General features: G+C 36.2%; 1 protein-coding gene across 6 annotated transcripts in view; it reads left to right on the forward strand.

Annotated features, from left to right (window-relative positions):
* Nucleotides 1–7,755: 7,755 nt before the first annotated feature.
* The window catches only part of CNBD1 (cyclic nucleotide binding domain containing 1), a 504,234-nt gene continuing 495,586 nt past the window's right edge, over nt 7,756–16,403 (forward strand). For 4 of the 6 annotated variants that reach the window (XM_070075280.1, XM_070075282.1, XM_070075283.1 and 1 more), the window contains exon 1: nt 7,756–7,897. In XM_070075280.1, coding sequence (XP_069931381.1) covers nt 7,810–7,897 — 88 coding nt within the window. In that variant the 5' untranslated portion in view covers nt 7,756–7,809. The remainder of the gene's footprint in view (nt 7,898–16,403) is intronic. The other 2 variants (XM_070075286.1, XM_070075284.1) reach the window with 2 other exon arrangements.

The following is a 16,403-nucleotide window of genomic DNA, read 5'->3' on the forward strand; positions in this document are numbered from 1 at the left end:
GCGCCGCTAGGCGGAGGATTAGCCTAGTGAGCCGCGGCGCCGGCTAGGGGGTGCAAATTGTTGAAATCTTTACTTAATGTATACTAAACTGATCTTCTGTAAAAAAAAAAAAAAAAGAAATTGTCAATTCCCAACTTGACTCTCACTGGGATTAAACATGACAATAGGTCTGATCTAATTTCAGCATCATTTAAAAAATCATGTATTATTTTTCACTTTATGTTTCTGTGTGGGAGCAAACTGTTGAAATCTTTACTTAATGTATGCTAAACTGATCTTCTGTATATAAAGAGAATCGAAAATGAATCTTGATGTGAATGGAAGGAGAGAGGGAGTGGGAAAGGGGAGGTTTGCGGGAGGGAGGGACGTTATGGGGGGGAAGGCATTGTAATCCATAAGCCGTACTTTGGAAATTTATATTCATTAAATAAAAGTTAAAAAAAAATCAAATATAAAAACTTTCTGTTTCAATATCTCAGACTTTTACCAAATGTATATTTATATTTTGTATGGCTAATTCTATTTGAAATGTCATGAGTTGAGATTATCAAAAATCAGTTCTTAGATGTGTATATACTAAGAAAATATCCTTTGAAGTGCCTTTTGTGTGTGAATAGCTCTCTATGTCACCTGAAAGCAACCAAGTCACTCTGGTTTCTGCTAGGACTTCATGATGTAAACCTCAACATGCTCGTGCGCTACTGCTGAAACGTAAATCTAACTAAAATGTATTTTTTTAAAACTGAGGAATCCATCCTTATGGAGTAATGGAGAAGAGTAATTTAGTTTATAATGTAAAAATTGCTAAAGTTCCTAAGTAATTTCTATTCTTTTTTCCAGATTCCTATCCTTGTTATAACTATCCACTTTACAAAATATCACTCTTCCCTTGGTTGTCTTTACGTTCCAGTATGAGTTGTCTCCTAGACTATTTTTCAAAAATAAATCAGTTTGTCTACCCCACTATTAAAACCCAAACTGCAGTGTTTTCTACTTCAGCAAACTAAAAACCCTATATTTTCCATATGTATTTTTTGCTCCTACATTCTCCCTGATGGCTTCAGTTTTACTTCCTCCATATTTATCAATTTTACAGTGAGATAGTTCTATAGACTTCTATGGTTTTTGGATTCTAGAATATCTAATGCAGTATATTTCCTGACAGCCTATTTGCTAGTGCTACCTAATAGGGTATTCTCTAAATGCTTATTGGGACTTTCACTTGCTCTGTCTCTATACTTTGCTATCTAACAGTTGTATGCCTTACTTAAGGAAAACATCAGAAATTTGGTTTGAATTTGCTGAATAACACTACTAGTGTATAATATAGGTGGTGCTTATGATTCTCTAAACCACCAGGGAAACTGATCTGGTAAAGATTTTGATATTCCCAATGAAATTATGCAAATATACCTTAATTTGGCATATATCTCCTAATAAGTAGGGTTAAAATATGTTATAACAGAATGGAACACTCAAAATAGTGCTTAATTCACAGGTGCAGTAATTAGTGCATCTGTGGAAAAACTATCTTAGCTCTAGAACCATGATATACAAATGTGAGTGGATATGTTTGCTGAGAAACTTGGTACTTCCCTTCAGCTAAATAACTAATTCATTCAAATATAAGATCATTTTGGGGAGACTGAAATTCAGTGTGAATTTTTCAAATGTGTGTATCAATTACAAGTGTTCTGGCTATTTGTATATGAATATAATGTTGCTTATGTACACCTATGATAAAAGACTGACATGAATCAAAAATAGGATTTTTAAACCATAAGTAGTTTATTATTTGTACATTAAAGATATTCTGTAATTAATACACAGTTATTCTTAAGTGTTGAAAATTAACTGAAATGTGATCCCTGTTAAACATAAGAGTGGGAATAAGAGAAGGAAGAGATGTATAATTTGGGACATGCTCAAGCTGACTTGCCCCAAATGGTAGAGTTAAAAACATACCAGGGGATTCCAATTCAATCCCATCAAGGTGGCATGTACCAATGCCATCTCACTATTACAAGTGATCAATTTCAGTTCACAATTGATCATAATGAAAGGACGAAGAGTCAAAGGGAGCACATAAACAAGTCTAGTACCTGCTAACACTAATCGATAGAATAAATAAAGGGGAGAGTGATCCAACATGGGAAGTGAGATATTCAGCAGACTCATAGAATGGTGGATGTCCTAAATAGCACTCTGGTCTCAGAATCAGCCCTAAAGGCATTCGGATCTGGCTGAAAAGCCCATGAGAGTATTTCAGGCATGGAAAGCCAAGACACTCTGGCAAAAGATCTCTGTGAATGAGATCCCAGTGGAAAGAACAGGTCTTCAAAGAAGGAGGTACCTTTCTCTGAAGGGAGGAGAGAACCTGCACTTTGACTATGACCTTGTCTAAACAAGATAAGAATCGGAGAACTCAGAGGGCTTCCATAGCCTTGGAAACTCATGACTGGTGCATAGGGAGATTACTGATGCCATAAACAGGAGTGTCAATTGGTAAAGTCAACAACAGGAGTCACTGTGCACTTACTCCTCATGTAGGATCTCTGTCCTTAATGTGCTGTGCATTGAGATTTAATGCTATAACGAGTACTCAAAGAATATATTTCACTTTGTGTTTCTATGGGGGTGCAAACTGTTGAATTCTTTACTTAATGCATACTAAACTGATCCTCTGTAAAAAAAAAAAAAATTATCAACTCCCAACTTGACTCTCACTGGGATTAAACATGACAATAGGTCTGATCTGATTTCATCATCATTTTAAAAAAATCATCTATTATTTTTCACTTTATGTTTCTGTGTGGGAGCAAACTGTTGAAATCCTTACTTAATGTATACTAAGCTGATCTTCTGTATATTAAGATAATCAAAAATGAATCTTGATGTGAATGGAAGGGGAGAGGGAGTGGGAAAGGGGAGGGCTGTGGGTGGGAGGGACGGTATGGGGGGGAAGCCATTGTAATCCATAAATCGTACTTTGGAAATTTATATTCATTAAATAAAAGTTAAAAAATATGTGGAAAAATATAACTGCCAATTTGGTATGGAAAATAGGATTTTTTTTATTATATTGTTGAATTGAAGTATATATTGCTAATAAATTAATCTCACAATAAAACTTTCCTCTTTTTTAAAGATTTATTTATTTATTTGAAAGGCAGAGTTACAGAGAGAGACAAAGAGACAGAGAGAGAGTTACAGAGAGACAAAGCGACAGAGAGAGAAAGAGAGAGAGAGAGCGAGGTTTTCCACCCATAGGTTCATTCTTTAGATGGCCACAATAGCTGGAGCTGGGCTGATCTGAAGGCAGGATCCAGGAGTTTCTTCTGGATCTACCATGTGGATGCAGGGGCCCAATAGCTTGGGCCATCTTCCACTGCTTTCCCAGGACATAGCCGAGAGCTGGGTCGGAAGTGGAGCAGCTGGGACTTGAACAGGCACCCATATGGTATGCTGGCAGTGAAGGCAGTGGCTTTATGTGCTATGCCACAGTGCCAGCCTCAAAACTTCCCTCTTTTAGGGACATAAAACATATACTTCACAGTAATTTATAATAAGTGAAACAAAAGCAATTGTTAAAGGCAGAAGGTAATGACAATATTTTTGACAATATTAATGACAATGTTTGTTTTATATTAACAAATTTGACATAACTTGAAACAAATTAATACCTTAGTTTCATTTCATAAATAAGTAAATACTGTACTTAACCATATAAAAATATATGGAGGGGCCAGCTCTGTGGCATAGCCGATTAAGCCACCACCTGTGATGCCAACATTCAAGTCCTGGCTGCTCCACTTCTGATCTAATGTATTGCTAATGTGCCTGGAAAAGCAGTGGAAGATAGCCCAAGTGCTTGGGCCCCTGCACCCATGTGGGAGACCTGGAAGATGCTCCTGGCTTCTGGCTTCAGATCAGCCCAGTTCTGCCCATTGCAGCCATTTGGGGAGTGAACCAGCAGATGGAAGGCCTCACTCTCTCTCTGATTCTGCCTCTCACTTTTTGTAACTTCATCTTTCAAATAAATAAATAAATCTTTAAAAAAGAGTGTATACAGATTATATGATTTTTTATTAATTTCAGTGTTATTTTAAACTATACCTGTTTACATGTATTTAAAATTTTCTCTTATTTTCTGTTATTATAGACATGTGCACATGTAATTTATGAATTGTCCTTTCAGAGGGCTGATTGGCCAGTGACAAACATAACAATTTGTATAAATGAGCTTTATGTCTAATAACTTTTCATTTATATTAATGTCTTGATAATTAAAAAAAAAAAACTTTGAAATGCAGAGAGGAGAGAGAATGAGTTAGAACAAGAGTGAGAGAAAGAGACAGACACAGAGACAAGACGCTCCATCTGCTGACTGACCCTTAAGGTGCTGACAGTGTCCAGAACTGGAGACTGGAACTCAGTCCAGGTCCCCCGAAAGTTGGAGTCAGGAGATGGTGCTGGGAATTGAACCTGGAAACCCTGAAATGGGAAGCAGATGTCTTAGTGCCTAGGGCATACAACTGTCTTAATAATTTTTAAAGTTGTCTATATGATTGTTAATTTTAATTAAAGCACTGTTTAATTAGAAATACTAATAGTATATAGATGATTGTCATGATTAAATTGGTTATTATTATTGTTTCTTGTGACACAAATTAAATGCTTAAATTGTATCGAGAACCATGAACAAGGCTGGCACTGCGGCTCACTAGGCTAATCCTCCGCCTGCGGTGCCGGCACACCGGGTTCTAGTCCCAGTCCGGGTGCCGGATTCTGTCCCCGTTGCCCCTCTTCCAGGCCAGCTCTCTGCTGTGGCCAGGGAGTGCAGTGGAGGATGGCCCAATGCACCCGCATGGGAGACCAGGAGAACCACCTGGCTCCTGGCTTCAGATAAGCGCGGTGGCCATTGGAGGGTGAACCAATGGCCAAGGAAGACCTTTCTCTCTGTCTCTCTCTCTCACTGTCCACTCTGCCTGTAAAAAAAAAAAAAAACCATGAGCACATAATATATGAGCACTGCTACTGACTGTGTGGCAGGAATGGATAGAACCCACATGAAATGTATATTTGAAAAAAATATTTAAAAAGCAATCCATTTGAATTTGTCCAGTGTTACCTCAGCAGTAAAAATAATATTATTATTAATCAAAATACAAACTGAGTGATTACTATATCTAGACGCTATGCTAGGATATTTATTTACGTTATTTTATTTAATTGTCATAAGATTTATATGAGGTATTGTCATCATACCTATTTGTGTACAGTACATTATCAACACCAAGGCAGATATTAGATGACTTGTTCAAGATAATTTTACAAATAAGTGGTTGAGATATGATTAGAATTATGAGGATGTCTAGGTTTTGGAAATTAATTTAATATCCCTTTGTAAAAATGACAAACCATGTGATTGTGTTATTGTTCTTAGATTAATTTCAATGAGATTCTGAATACATTGGAAAGAATTTGGAGGGAGCTGAATTTGTGATTCAATGAATTTTCTCAGGAAACACAAGTAGATATTGGCAGATGCTCACACAAAATCATGATTAAAGAAGTATATATATATATATATATAATTATTTTGTTAATTTTACTGCTTCTTCCTAAAGTCTCTCACTTTGTTGTATTGTACTTTCTCATATTTTCCTTTTCAAAAATTATTTTCAAGCAAGTAGTAGTTTGATATGAAATTAGTTCAGTGCTATATAGCTCTCAGTCTATTGGGTTAATCATATGTTAAATACTAGAAAAAAGTGACAGTATGGAAATGAAGTAAAAATAAGCAGCAAATAAGAATTGATGAGATAAGAAAGAAAATTGATGAGCATGAACTGCCAGGCAGAGTGGACAGTAAGAGAGAGAGAGAGAGAGAAAGGTCTTCCTTTTCCGTTGGTTCACCCCCCCCAATGGCCGATGCAGCCGGCGTACCATGCTGATCCAAAGCCAGGAGCCAGGTGCTTCTCCTGGTCTCCCATGTGGGTGCAGGCTACAAGAACTTGGGCCATCCTCCACTGCACTCCCGGGCCACAGCAGAGAGCTGGACTGGAAGAGGAGCAACCGGGACAGAATCCGGTGCCCCGACTGGGACTAGAACCCGGGGTGCTGGTGCCGCAGGCGGAGGATTAGCCTATTGAGCAGTGGCACCGGCCTGAACTAAAAATCTTAAAAATCTTTTCTTTCATTTGATCAGAATGCTTGGGAAAAGCTGAAAAAAATTCTATATGGCCCCATATGCTTAATATCTATAAAACTTAAAGAATAATATGTAATTAACTTTATTTTTAAACATTTATTTATTTACTTGAATCAAGAGTTACAGAGATGCAGAGGCAGAGAGAAAGAAAGAGGTCTTCCATCCACTGATTCTCTCCCCATGCTGGGCCGATCCAAAGCCAGGATCCAGGAGTTTCTTCTGAGTCTCCTACATGGGTGCAGGGGCCCAAGCACTTGGGACAACTTCTATTCCTTTCCCAGGCCATAGCAGAGAGCTCGGTTGGAAGTGGAGCAGCTGGTGCTGGAACCAGCACCCATATGAGATGCCAGCACTACAGGCGACAGCTTTACCTGCTATGCCTCAGGGCTGGCCCCTATAACTAGCTTTCATGGAGGTCATCAGTTCTTTGAAAATGTTAAGAGAATGGATCAAGGCTGACTTCTGAAAAAGGCATAAGGGATGACTAAGGGATGGTGTTGGAATGGCACAGTTTCATTCTAGGGTGGGAGCCAGGCAACTGAAGGTAGCTAGCTAGTGAGGAATAAGTATAAGATAAAGAACCATGATGAAATTCAAGAAAACTCAGTCTACAGTGAGTCCAGAGTTAGTAAAACTGGGGATGGAAAATATATTCCAGTGAAAAGTTATATTGGAGTAAGCTATTTTGTACAGATGCAAACCAATAGTTGCTTGCAAGATAAATTTATAATACAACTAATATTTTCAGTTGTAGTTGTTAGTGCTATCTACATGAAATTGATCAATAAGTGGTTTAGACTTTACTAGAATGGCTCAAATGTCAAAAAAGCCTTTATTATATAACCCATTACAGTTATGACATGAGGCAAATGTTTTAAATATCTTGAAGATGACACACAAACTCAAAAGATGTTCTAATTAGGATTCTAAATGATAGTTGTTGTAGCTAGCTTTGATTATTGTGACACAGTACAAAATTATCGAAGATCATATCCCACACTCCAGAAGAATGTGGTTAAGTATACAGAGGAGTAAGATAATAAAAAAGGATGATTTTCCCTGGGTGTGTAGCCATGGAGCATAGTATTTATATTCTATATCTGTTATCTGCTATCTGTAGATAGATAGATAGATAGATAGATAGATAGATAGATAGATATCGATCTATATCTGTTGCTGCTGCTACAAAAATATTCTGTGATGTCCATTGTAAACATTTGGTAGGCAAGAAAAGGGCTCTGGACTATGGAAGACCAGTGGAATGAATGAATTCTTTCTTCTAAACTACACTTACGAGTGCTGTTGATTCTGTATCTACCTTGTGGGTTACAATTGCCTTCTTCATTCCTACTACTCCCTGTAGCTCACACATTCCCCCTCATAAATGGCATTGGATTAGAATATAGTTCTTTTCCATCTATATTTCACTCTTGGAAACGCTGTACCAACACTGTATCAGAACTCTGAACAAGATCATTCCATAGGACTCAGCCTATCAGAGAATACCTTGAAGATTCCACTTTATGATGCTTCCAGAGAAGAGTGATTATTTCCCTCCCTAGCAGCCTCTGATCACCTGCCTTTAAAACGTCAAGATGCCTATGTCCACTCTTCCAGCAGCTATTTTGTCTCACATGATTGCTATTAACAATGTACCTCCTCCCCCACTTCGCAGTATACCAAGTAAGTGGGGAATACTTTGGGAGTCTCATTCTTTGGTCATTGTTTTCAGCAGGTGGGACTGGAGGCACTGGAGCTTTGGTTGGGTCATTGGGAACCTTTACTGATTGTAGTGGAGTGGGAAGACCAAACGTGTAAATCCTAGGTTGTCCATTTGAAGCTCTTTCAAATCTATAGACCTCAAATATTTCTTCTTTGTAACACATGAGTCTTTATGGACTCTTAGGGATTCATACATTTTGAAAAAATGTTTTACTATTGTTTATTTAATTCATTTGAATGTCAGAGAGACAAAGGAGAAGAGAAAGTGAGACAGAGATAATATATATGCTAGTTCACTCCCCAAATGCCTACATCATATGAGCTGGACCAGGCCAAAGTCAGGAGCCAAGAACTAAATATGGGTCATCCATGTAAGTGGCAAGGACTTAGCTACTTGAGTTATCACCTACTGCCTCTTAGGGTGTACATTATTAGCAAGAAGCTGGAATCTGAAATAGAGCTGGGACTCAAACCTAGGCACTTGGATATGGGATGTGGATATTCCAAGTGACATCTTTATCAAAGTGCAAAACTCCAACTCCAAAATCTTTCAAGGTTTATACAATTGTCAGTATTTTCTTATTTTATATAGTCTAAATCCAGAATATTTTCTTGAATGTAACAGCCATAAATACATAAATCTATTCTTTGTGGCTAGTAATATGTAATAGTCCCAGTGTTAGATGAGATTAAATTTTTTAGATATTATAGATAATACTTATGAACCTTTCAAACTTCAATAAAGCAAGTTTTTTTATTTTATTATTCATTGAGTAGATCCATGGTATTTATTTGAAGGAGCTAACCTGTATGTCCTTTTACCTCCAGTGGGCATTAACTTAGCTTTCTAGATACCTTTTTTAACATCATTGCTCATAGTTTCAAGGGAGGAAAAGGTATCTTGGTAGAAGTAATAGCCTTTGAAGGGGAATAACTGTGTCTTGAATTGCATTAGACAAAGTTTTCATGTTAAACTAAATTAATTCCTACATGTTACTTTATATGCTCTTATTATTATGAAAAAACTCTTCTATGTGGTCAAAGTTTCATATTTCTATTTAAGTAGAGGTAAGTATTAAATGCACTTTTTCCAAAAATCACAGCTTCTACTGTCAGATTTTATTTATGAAAAAGAAAAAAGAAAAAAAGTGATGACTTTTTTTTAGCTGCTCAGGAAGCTCAGTAACTGGAAGTTAAAAGATCAAATTAATTTAGAATCAATGGCATGAGATATGTGCTACCCTCTGTAGTGTCTCCCAAGGACACTTAACTTCTGTGAAGTGATTAAAAGATGAAAAATCAGCAGCAATTCAGATCTCAGAACAGAATAGAACATAATGGAAAGCAGTAGAGCTCCCAATTTTCTCTTTAGAGGTTCCCACTTGATGTTCTATGTCTGACTTCTCTATAGAGACGTGTGCTGCTTACTGAATAATTGTGTCTTTGTGCTAACTCCAGCAAGTCAACAATTTCCCTGAGCAGACTCAATTGCCACTGCTGAAACAATGGCCCCCTGAAAGCCACTGAGGGTAGATGCTTTCAATCTTTAAAATGATTGAACCTGAATTATAAAAGAGTTATAAATGGGAATGAATCAAATGCAAAAGATTTTTAAAAACATCTGACCATTATATACATTCTTACTAACTTTGGTTTTTGTTAGTTCGGTTAGATTTAGTGACTTATATCTATCTTTATATGGAATTTTTTATGTGAATAATGTTTGTTGGTTGCTTTCTATAGCAAGTGTATAAGTATATTTCATGTTATTTTATTTCATTTATTTTATTTTTACTTGACACAAAACAATCATATATTTTATGGGGTAGAGTGTGATAATTAAATACATGTATACAATGTGTAATGATCAAGTCATAGTGATTGCATTTTCTTCTCCTTAAACATTTATAATTTCTTTGTGTTGTGAATATTTGAATTCCTCTCTTCTAGTTGTTTCATTGGTTCCTAACAGGAAGTTTATGAGGTCTGAGGTAGGCAGAATAATGTTTCCTGATCATGTCCATGTCTTAATCCCAACACCAGAGAATATCCTAAGCTACAAGGCAAGAATTGAGACAGCTTAATCAGCTGATCTTGATCCTGGGTTATCCCAGGCACACTGTAATGATGAATGTCCTTATTAGTGAAAGCAGGAAGCAGGAACATGACAATCAGAAGGATGAACTGTGAGGAAGACTCAGTTGGCCACTTTGAAGATGGAAAGGCTATGGAAAGGCCAAGGCCTTGAGCAACCTCTAGCTCAAAAAAGCAAATAAATGAATTTCCCTCTAGAGCCTCCAGAAGAAATGAAGTCCTGCTGAAACCTATTTTAGCCCAGTGAGCCTCTTTTCAGACTTCTGATATTCAGAACTGTGGAACAATACAAGGAGACTTCAAAAAGTTCATGGAAAAAAAGGATAAGTTTATTTTGGTGAAAAAAGGTTTTTAAATCCATGCATAGTTTTTTTCTGAGTTTTCTGTGAATACTTTCAAGATCTCCTCATACATTTGAGTTGTTTTAAGCCAGTAGGATTATAGTAATTTGTTACAGAAGCACTTGAAAACAAATACAAAGTCCATTTTATGTTCAAAATGATGAAATATAGATGTGACCCAGTTGTCAAGTGGTAGAGGTTCCTCACAGTATCATCCATGCACATAAACTCTCTATACTCATACAAGCAACACCAATAAACACTGCTCTCTTGTTTCCTTCTTGCATGCCATTCTGGAACTCATTGCCCATTCTTTCAGTTAAGTGATGTATATACATTACTTGCATTTTTCCATTTAGGCTACTTACATGTTCTTGATGTAAGGGAGGTGACGTAGCACACATCTTCAAAGTCCCTTGACTCTGAAATTTATCTTCACAAATGTTTCAAGTTGTTAAGCTTGACAGTTTAGTGCATATAAGTTTCTTTCTTACTTTTAAATTTCTAAATTTCCTCCTAAAATCTCTGTGGATTGTGCCTCAGGACTCTCTACAGCTTACTACCTCAGGGAAGGGAATGCGTGTTCTCAAAAGCAGGAGCCGTGTCACTTTTATCCTGGATAAGAATTTATCTATCTAAAAAAAAATAAAACCTTATAGGTATAAAATTGTGCATTTTACCACCTCAGTAAAAAAAAACATGTGGTCTAAGTACATACTTGGCTCATAATTTGATTGATTAGATTTCCTGAAGAGACATAAGGAAGAAAAAAAAAAAACATCAAAAATTGTTAATGCAAAGTTGAATCTGTGTGGAGCATAGTGTACTTTGCGTGGCCCTAAGTGCTGTACCTCTATTTTCTTCAACCTTATCAGGCTTATCCTTCTGAGAAAGATGGCATGTAAAAATGTGGTTTACATCTTCACTACCGGCTGATCTGGGAGAAAGAATTTTTGCTCTTTCTCAGTAATCAAAGTGTTTTAAGTTCACTGGATATTTGTAGGTGCATTTTAGTTGTTCCACCATATGAAGATCTAGAAGGAAATAAAAGCACTCAGCAGCAGACCAGAGATACTTCAAGGAGTTTTGAAATAAGATAGTACTGTTAAGTGAATATTTTTCTTAGCTTCCTTCCCACCCCCATTTTATAGTGTACATTTGCTGAAAGCCTGAAAAGACAGTATCATCATTCCCAAGATTCAAGGGCATTTTCTGTAAGTTGAGAGCTTTTCAGTTCTTTAGTAGCTAGAGATTAAAGGAGTTTCAAAGTATGTATTTATTTGGAAAACTGAATATTGTACCACTTTAAGGTTTTAAGCATCCAAACTCTAAGGGTACAAGTAAGAAAAAAGGAGGCTAGTCAGCAGAAAAACAAGGAGGCAGAATGTGTAATGCATGAAGAAACAAGTTTATAGAAACTAAAGGAATGTGAGTGGAAATTGCAAGAAAGAAGTGAAGGTGGGGAAAGATGGTTGAATATTTGTGTGTGTCTCTGTGTTTACGTAAACAATAATGGTTCCTATGGAAATGCAATAAGATAATTTAGGCAAAGAAGTATGGGAAATTATGTTCTTAGCTTTTATTTTTCATTGTAAAAGACACTTTTATTTAAATCCAAAGGATAAAGTTTGGCTGTGTTGGCAGTAAAGACAAATAGCACACATTTTTTTTCTTATTATTGTTATAATTATCCCAGTGTACGTTGAGTCAGACAATTTTGAGAGGCCTTGAGAAATTAGGTTAAGGGAACTTTTTTTTTTCCTTTTTTAACTTTTTTATTTATATAAATAGAACAAATGTCATATATTTCATATATACAGGTTTTTTTATTTATTTTTTTAACTTTTATTTAATGAATATAAATTTCCAAAGTACGGCTTATGGATTACAATGGCTTCCCCCCCATAACGTCCCTCCCACACGCAACCCTCCCCTTTCCCACTCCCTCTCTCCTTCCATTCACATCAAGATTCATTTTCGATTCTCTTTATATACAGAAGATCAGTTTAGCATACATTAAGTAAAGATTTCAACAGTTTGCTCCCACACAAACATAAAGTGAGAAATAATAGATGATTTTTTAAATGATGATGAAATCAGATCAGACCTATTGTCATATTTAATCCCAGTGAGAGTCAAGTTGGGAATTGATAATTTCTTCTTTTTTTTTTTTTCACAGAAGATCAGTTTAGTATACATTAAGTAAAGATTTCAACAGTTTGCACCCCCATAGAAACACAAAGCGAAATATACTGTTTGAGTACTCGTTATAGCCCTCCAGGTAGTAGCTCTGGTTCACACTGGGCAGATGCTGATTGTCCTAGATTAAAAGCATCATAAGCCGACATATTCTATAAAAATTTCATAAGCACTGTTCATAGGTTTCCTGCAAGCAACCGCTCAATGACAAGGGCTAAAATATTTTGGTTTCCATCAGGTATTTGGACGTCACATATAGTATCTACTAGTCCAGTTGCAATTTATTAATCAGAGATGATTGTTATCATAAGCAAGGTTGCCTGGTAATGCAGTTGACTATGCACCTTAACTGGTTACATAAAAACAGAGCTGGAGAGTCATCATGCTAGAGAAAGCTATTCCTTGAATTACAGCATCATAATCTTCACCACACTTGTCCCGTGGCTAATGTTTCCTGCCTTTGGGATCCCCCTTTATTTTCCTCTATTTGTCCCTATCATTCCAGTTCTTCAAAGTGCTTCTCAACTACTTTGATCTTCCAAACACACTTCTGACCTCTCCTGTATGAAACAATCTCTTCCCCATCTCTGAGCTCCTTCAGCTCTTTTTAAATATTCCCCCTATTAATACTTTTAACATCACACTACATACCTTATATGCACATGTACCTTTGAATTATGATTCTTATTTGATGAATAACTTTTTCCCCTTTTACACTATTTTATTTATATAAAAGGAACAAATTTCATGTGTTTCATATAAACAATTTTAAGATCATAATGATACTTCCCACTGTAGTCTTCCTCCCTCTCTTATTCCCACCCTCTCTCCTCCTCCTTTTCTAATTTTTCTTTTAATTTTTACAATGACATACTTCCAATTTTCGTAAGAATCACAAGTTTAACCATCCACAAAATAAAGAATTCAACATAAGTAAGTTGAAAAACCACCGTTCCTGAAGACTATAAACAAGGACTATGAACAATAATCAAATCACAAGACATCAGTTTCACTCACATATATTCCTTTTTGTGTGTGTGTGTGATCTCTATGTCAGTTTCCACTAATGAGGAAATACATGATATTTGTCTTTTTGGAACTGGGTTGTTTCACTAAGCATAATGGTCTCTGGTTGCATCTATTTTGTTGTGAAAGAATTTCATTCCTTTTTATGCTGAATAGTAGTCATTCCTGTATATATACCACAGTTTTTCTATCCTGTCATCAGTTGATGGATATCTGTGTTTCCATATCTTAGCTATTGAAACTTAAGCTGCAATAAACATGGAGGTACAGATAACTTTTTCATATGCTGATTTCATTTTGTTTGTGTAAATCCCTGGGAGTGGAATGGCTGGGTCATATGGCATATCTTTTTTCAGATTTCTAAGGGATCCTCATACTGTCTTCCATAATGTTTGTAGTAATTTACATTCCCACCAACAGTGTATTATGGTAATTTTCCTCCATATTCTCACCAGCATTATTTGCTTTTCTATTTTTGGGTGATAGTCCTTCGTTCTGGGGTGTGGTGAAACCTCATTAAGGTTTTTGTTTGCATTTCCCTTATGGCTAGTGATCCTGAGCATCTTTTCATTTGTTTGTTGGCCATTTGTATTTCATCCTTTGAAAAATGCCCATTTACATCTTTAGCTCATTCCTTAACTGGATTGTTTGTTCTGTTGTCATTTTCTTGAGCTCCAAATTTATATCCTGTATATTAATCCTTTATCAGATGTATAATTTGAAAATGTTTTCCCTTATTCTTTGGGACATGTCTTTAATTTGTTGAGTGTTTCCTTTGTTGCCCAGAAGTTTCTTAGCCTGATATAATCCCATTTGTCTATTCTTGCCGTTTTTGCCTGTGCTTCTGAGGTCTTATACAAGAAGTCTTTGCTTTTGCTGATGTCTTGTAGTGTTTCCCTTAAGATTTCCTTCTAGTAACTTGACAGTTTTGGTTCTTAGATTTAGATTTCCTGTGTGAATTTGATGACTTCAGGTCTTAGATTTATGTTCCTGTGTGATTCATTGTGAGTCGATTTTTGTATAGGGTGCAAGGTAGGGGTCTTGTTTCATACTTCTGCATGCAGAGATCCAATTTTCCCAATGCTGCTTGTTGAAGAGATTGTCCTTTGATGAATATCTTGAGGTAAGTGGTTATCCTTCACATATCTTTATATTTCTGAATGTATCATACTGGTGATTAGTAAATGGAATGAAGAATGAACAACTTTGCACAACCTAGAGGAATTTTGGTGAGCGGGACTCTTAAAAAGTTGTTGGGTAATAATATATGCATCAGCAAAAGAAAATATTAAAAAGGGTCCCTTTTTATATATAATAAATACATAATATAGGTATAACCTGTGTTTCATAACATTTAAACATTTTTATTTTACAATAATGTGTTGACACATGTGGTACAAGGTGCTGTTTTGATATATGTACACATTGTAGAATGGTTAAATAAAGCTTACCTCGCCTACTCATTATTTTTTGTGTTCAGAATATTTAAAATTTATTCTTTTAACAATTTTTAAATATATAATACATTATAAAGTGTGGTCACCATGAACTGCAACATATTTCTAAATCTTCTTCCTCCCGTCTAGCTGGGATTTTCTATTCTTTGATTAACATCTCTCTTCCTTCGACTCCTCCAACTCTTCCTTTGGCCTTTGGTGCCATCATTCTACTCTCTGCTTCTAGGCGTTAGATTTAGGCTTTTGTGGATTCCATATCTAAATGAGATCATGTAGTATCTGTCTCTGTTACTGGCTTATTATATTTAACACAATGTCCTATAGGTTCATCATGTTGCTGAAAATAATACAATGTCCATCTCTGTGTGTTTGTGTAATTTTCTTTATCCATTAATCCATTGGTAGGCACTTAGATTGATGAAATGGACATGGGAGTATGAGTGTCTCTTCAGCATAACAATTTCAATTCCTTGGGAAATATGCCCAGAAGTAGAATCCTTAGATTATATGGTAATTATATTTTTAATTTTTAAAGAACTTCCATAATGTTTCCCATATTGGCCATAGTAATTTATATTACCACTAACAGTATAGTAAGGTTGCATTTCCTCCAAATCCTTTCCAGTGCTGATCTTCTATCTTTTTCATAACAAATATTATAATGTGTATAAGATGATATCTCATTGTGGTTTTGATTTGTATTTCCCTGACAGAGATGTCAAGATTTTTTTTTTGTTTTTTGTTGTCTATTTGTAAGTCTCTTATTAAGAAATGTCTTTTCATTTCCTTTGTCAACTTTTAAATTATTTTATTTTTTGCTACAGAGTTGTTTGAATTCATTTTATATAAATATTATGAAAATTAACCATCAGATGTATGATTTGCAAATATTTTATTCCATTCCATGGGTTGTCACTTCACACTGTTAATTATTCCTTTTGCTGAGCAGAAATATTTGTCTGGGTTTACTTCTTTTTTTTTTTTTTTTTTTTTTTTTGACAGGCAGAGTGGATAGTGAGAGAGAGAGAGACAGAGAGAAAGGTCTTCCTTTTGCCGTTGGTTTACCCTCCAATGGCCGCCGTGCGCTCTGCGACCAGCGCACCACGCTGATCTGATGGCAGGAGCCAGGTGCTTCTCCTGGTCTCCCATGGGGTGCAGGGCCCAAGTACTTGGGCCATCCTCCACTGCCTTCCTGGGCCACAGCAGAGAGCTGGCCTGGAAGAGGGGCAACCGGGAAAGAATCCGGAACCCTGACCGGGACTAGAACCCGGTGTGCCGGTTGCTGCTAGGTGGAGGATTAGCCTATTCAGCCGCGGCGCCTGCCAGGTTTACTTCTTCTTCTTCTTTTTT

Source organism: Oryctolagus cuniculus, chromosome 6 (assembly GCF_964237555.1).
Source record: "Oryctolagus cuniculus chromosome 6, mOryCun1.1, whole genome shotgun sequence".
Lineage (NCBI taxonomy): Eukaryota > Metazoa > Chordata > Mammalia > Lagomorpha > Leporidae > Oryctolagus > Oryctolagus cuniculus.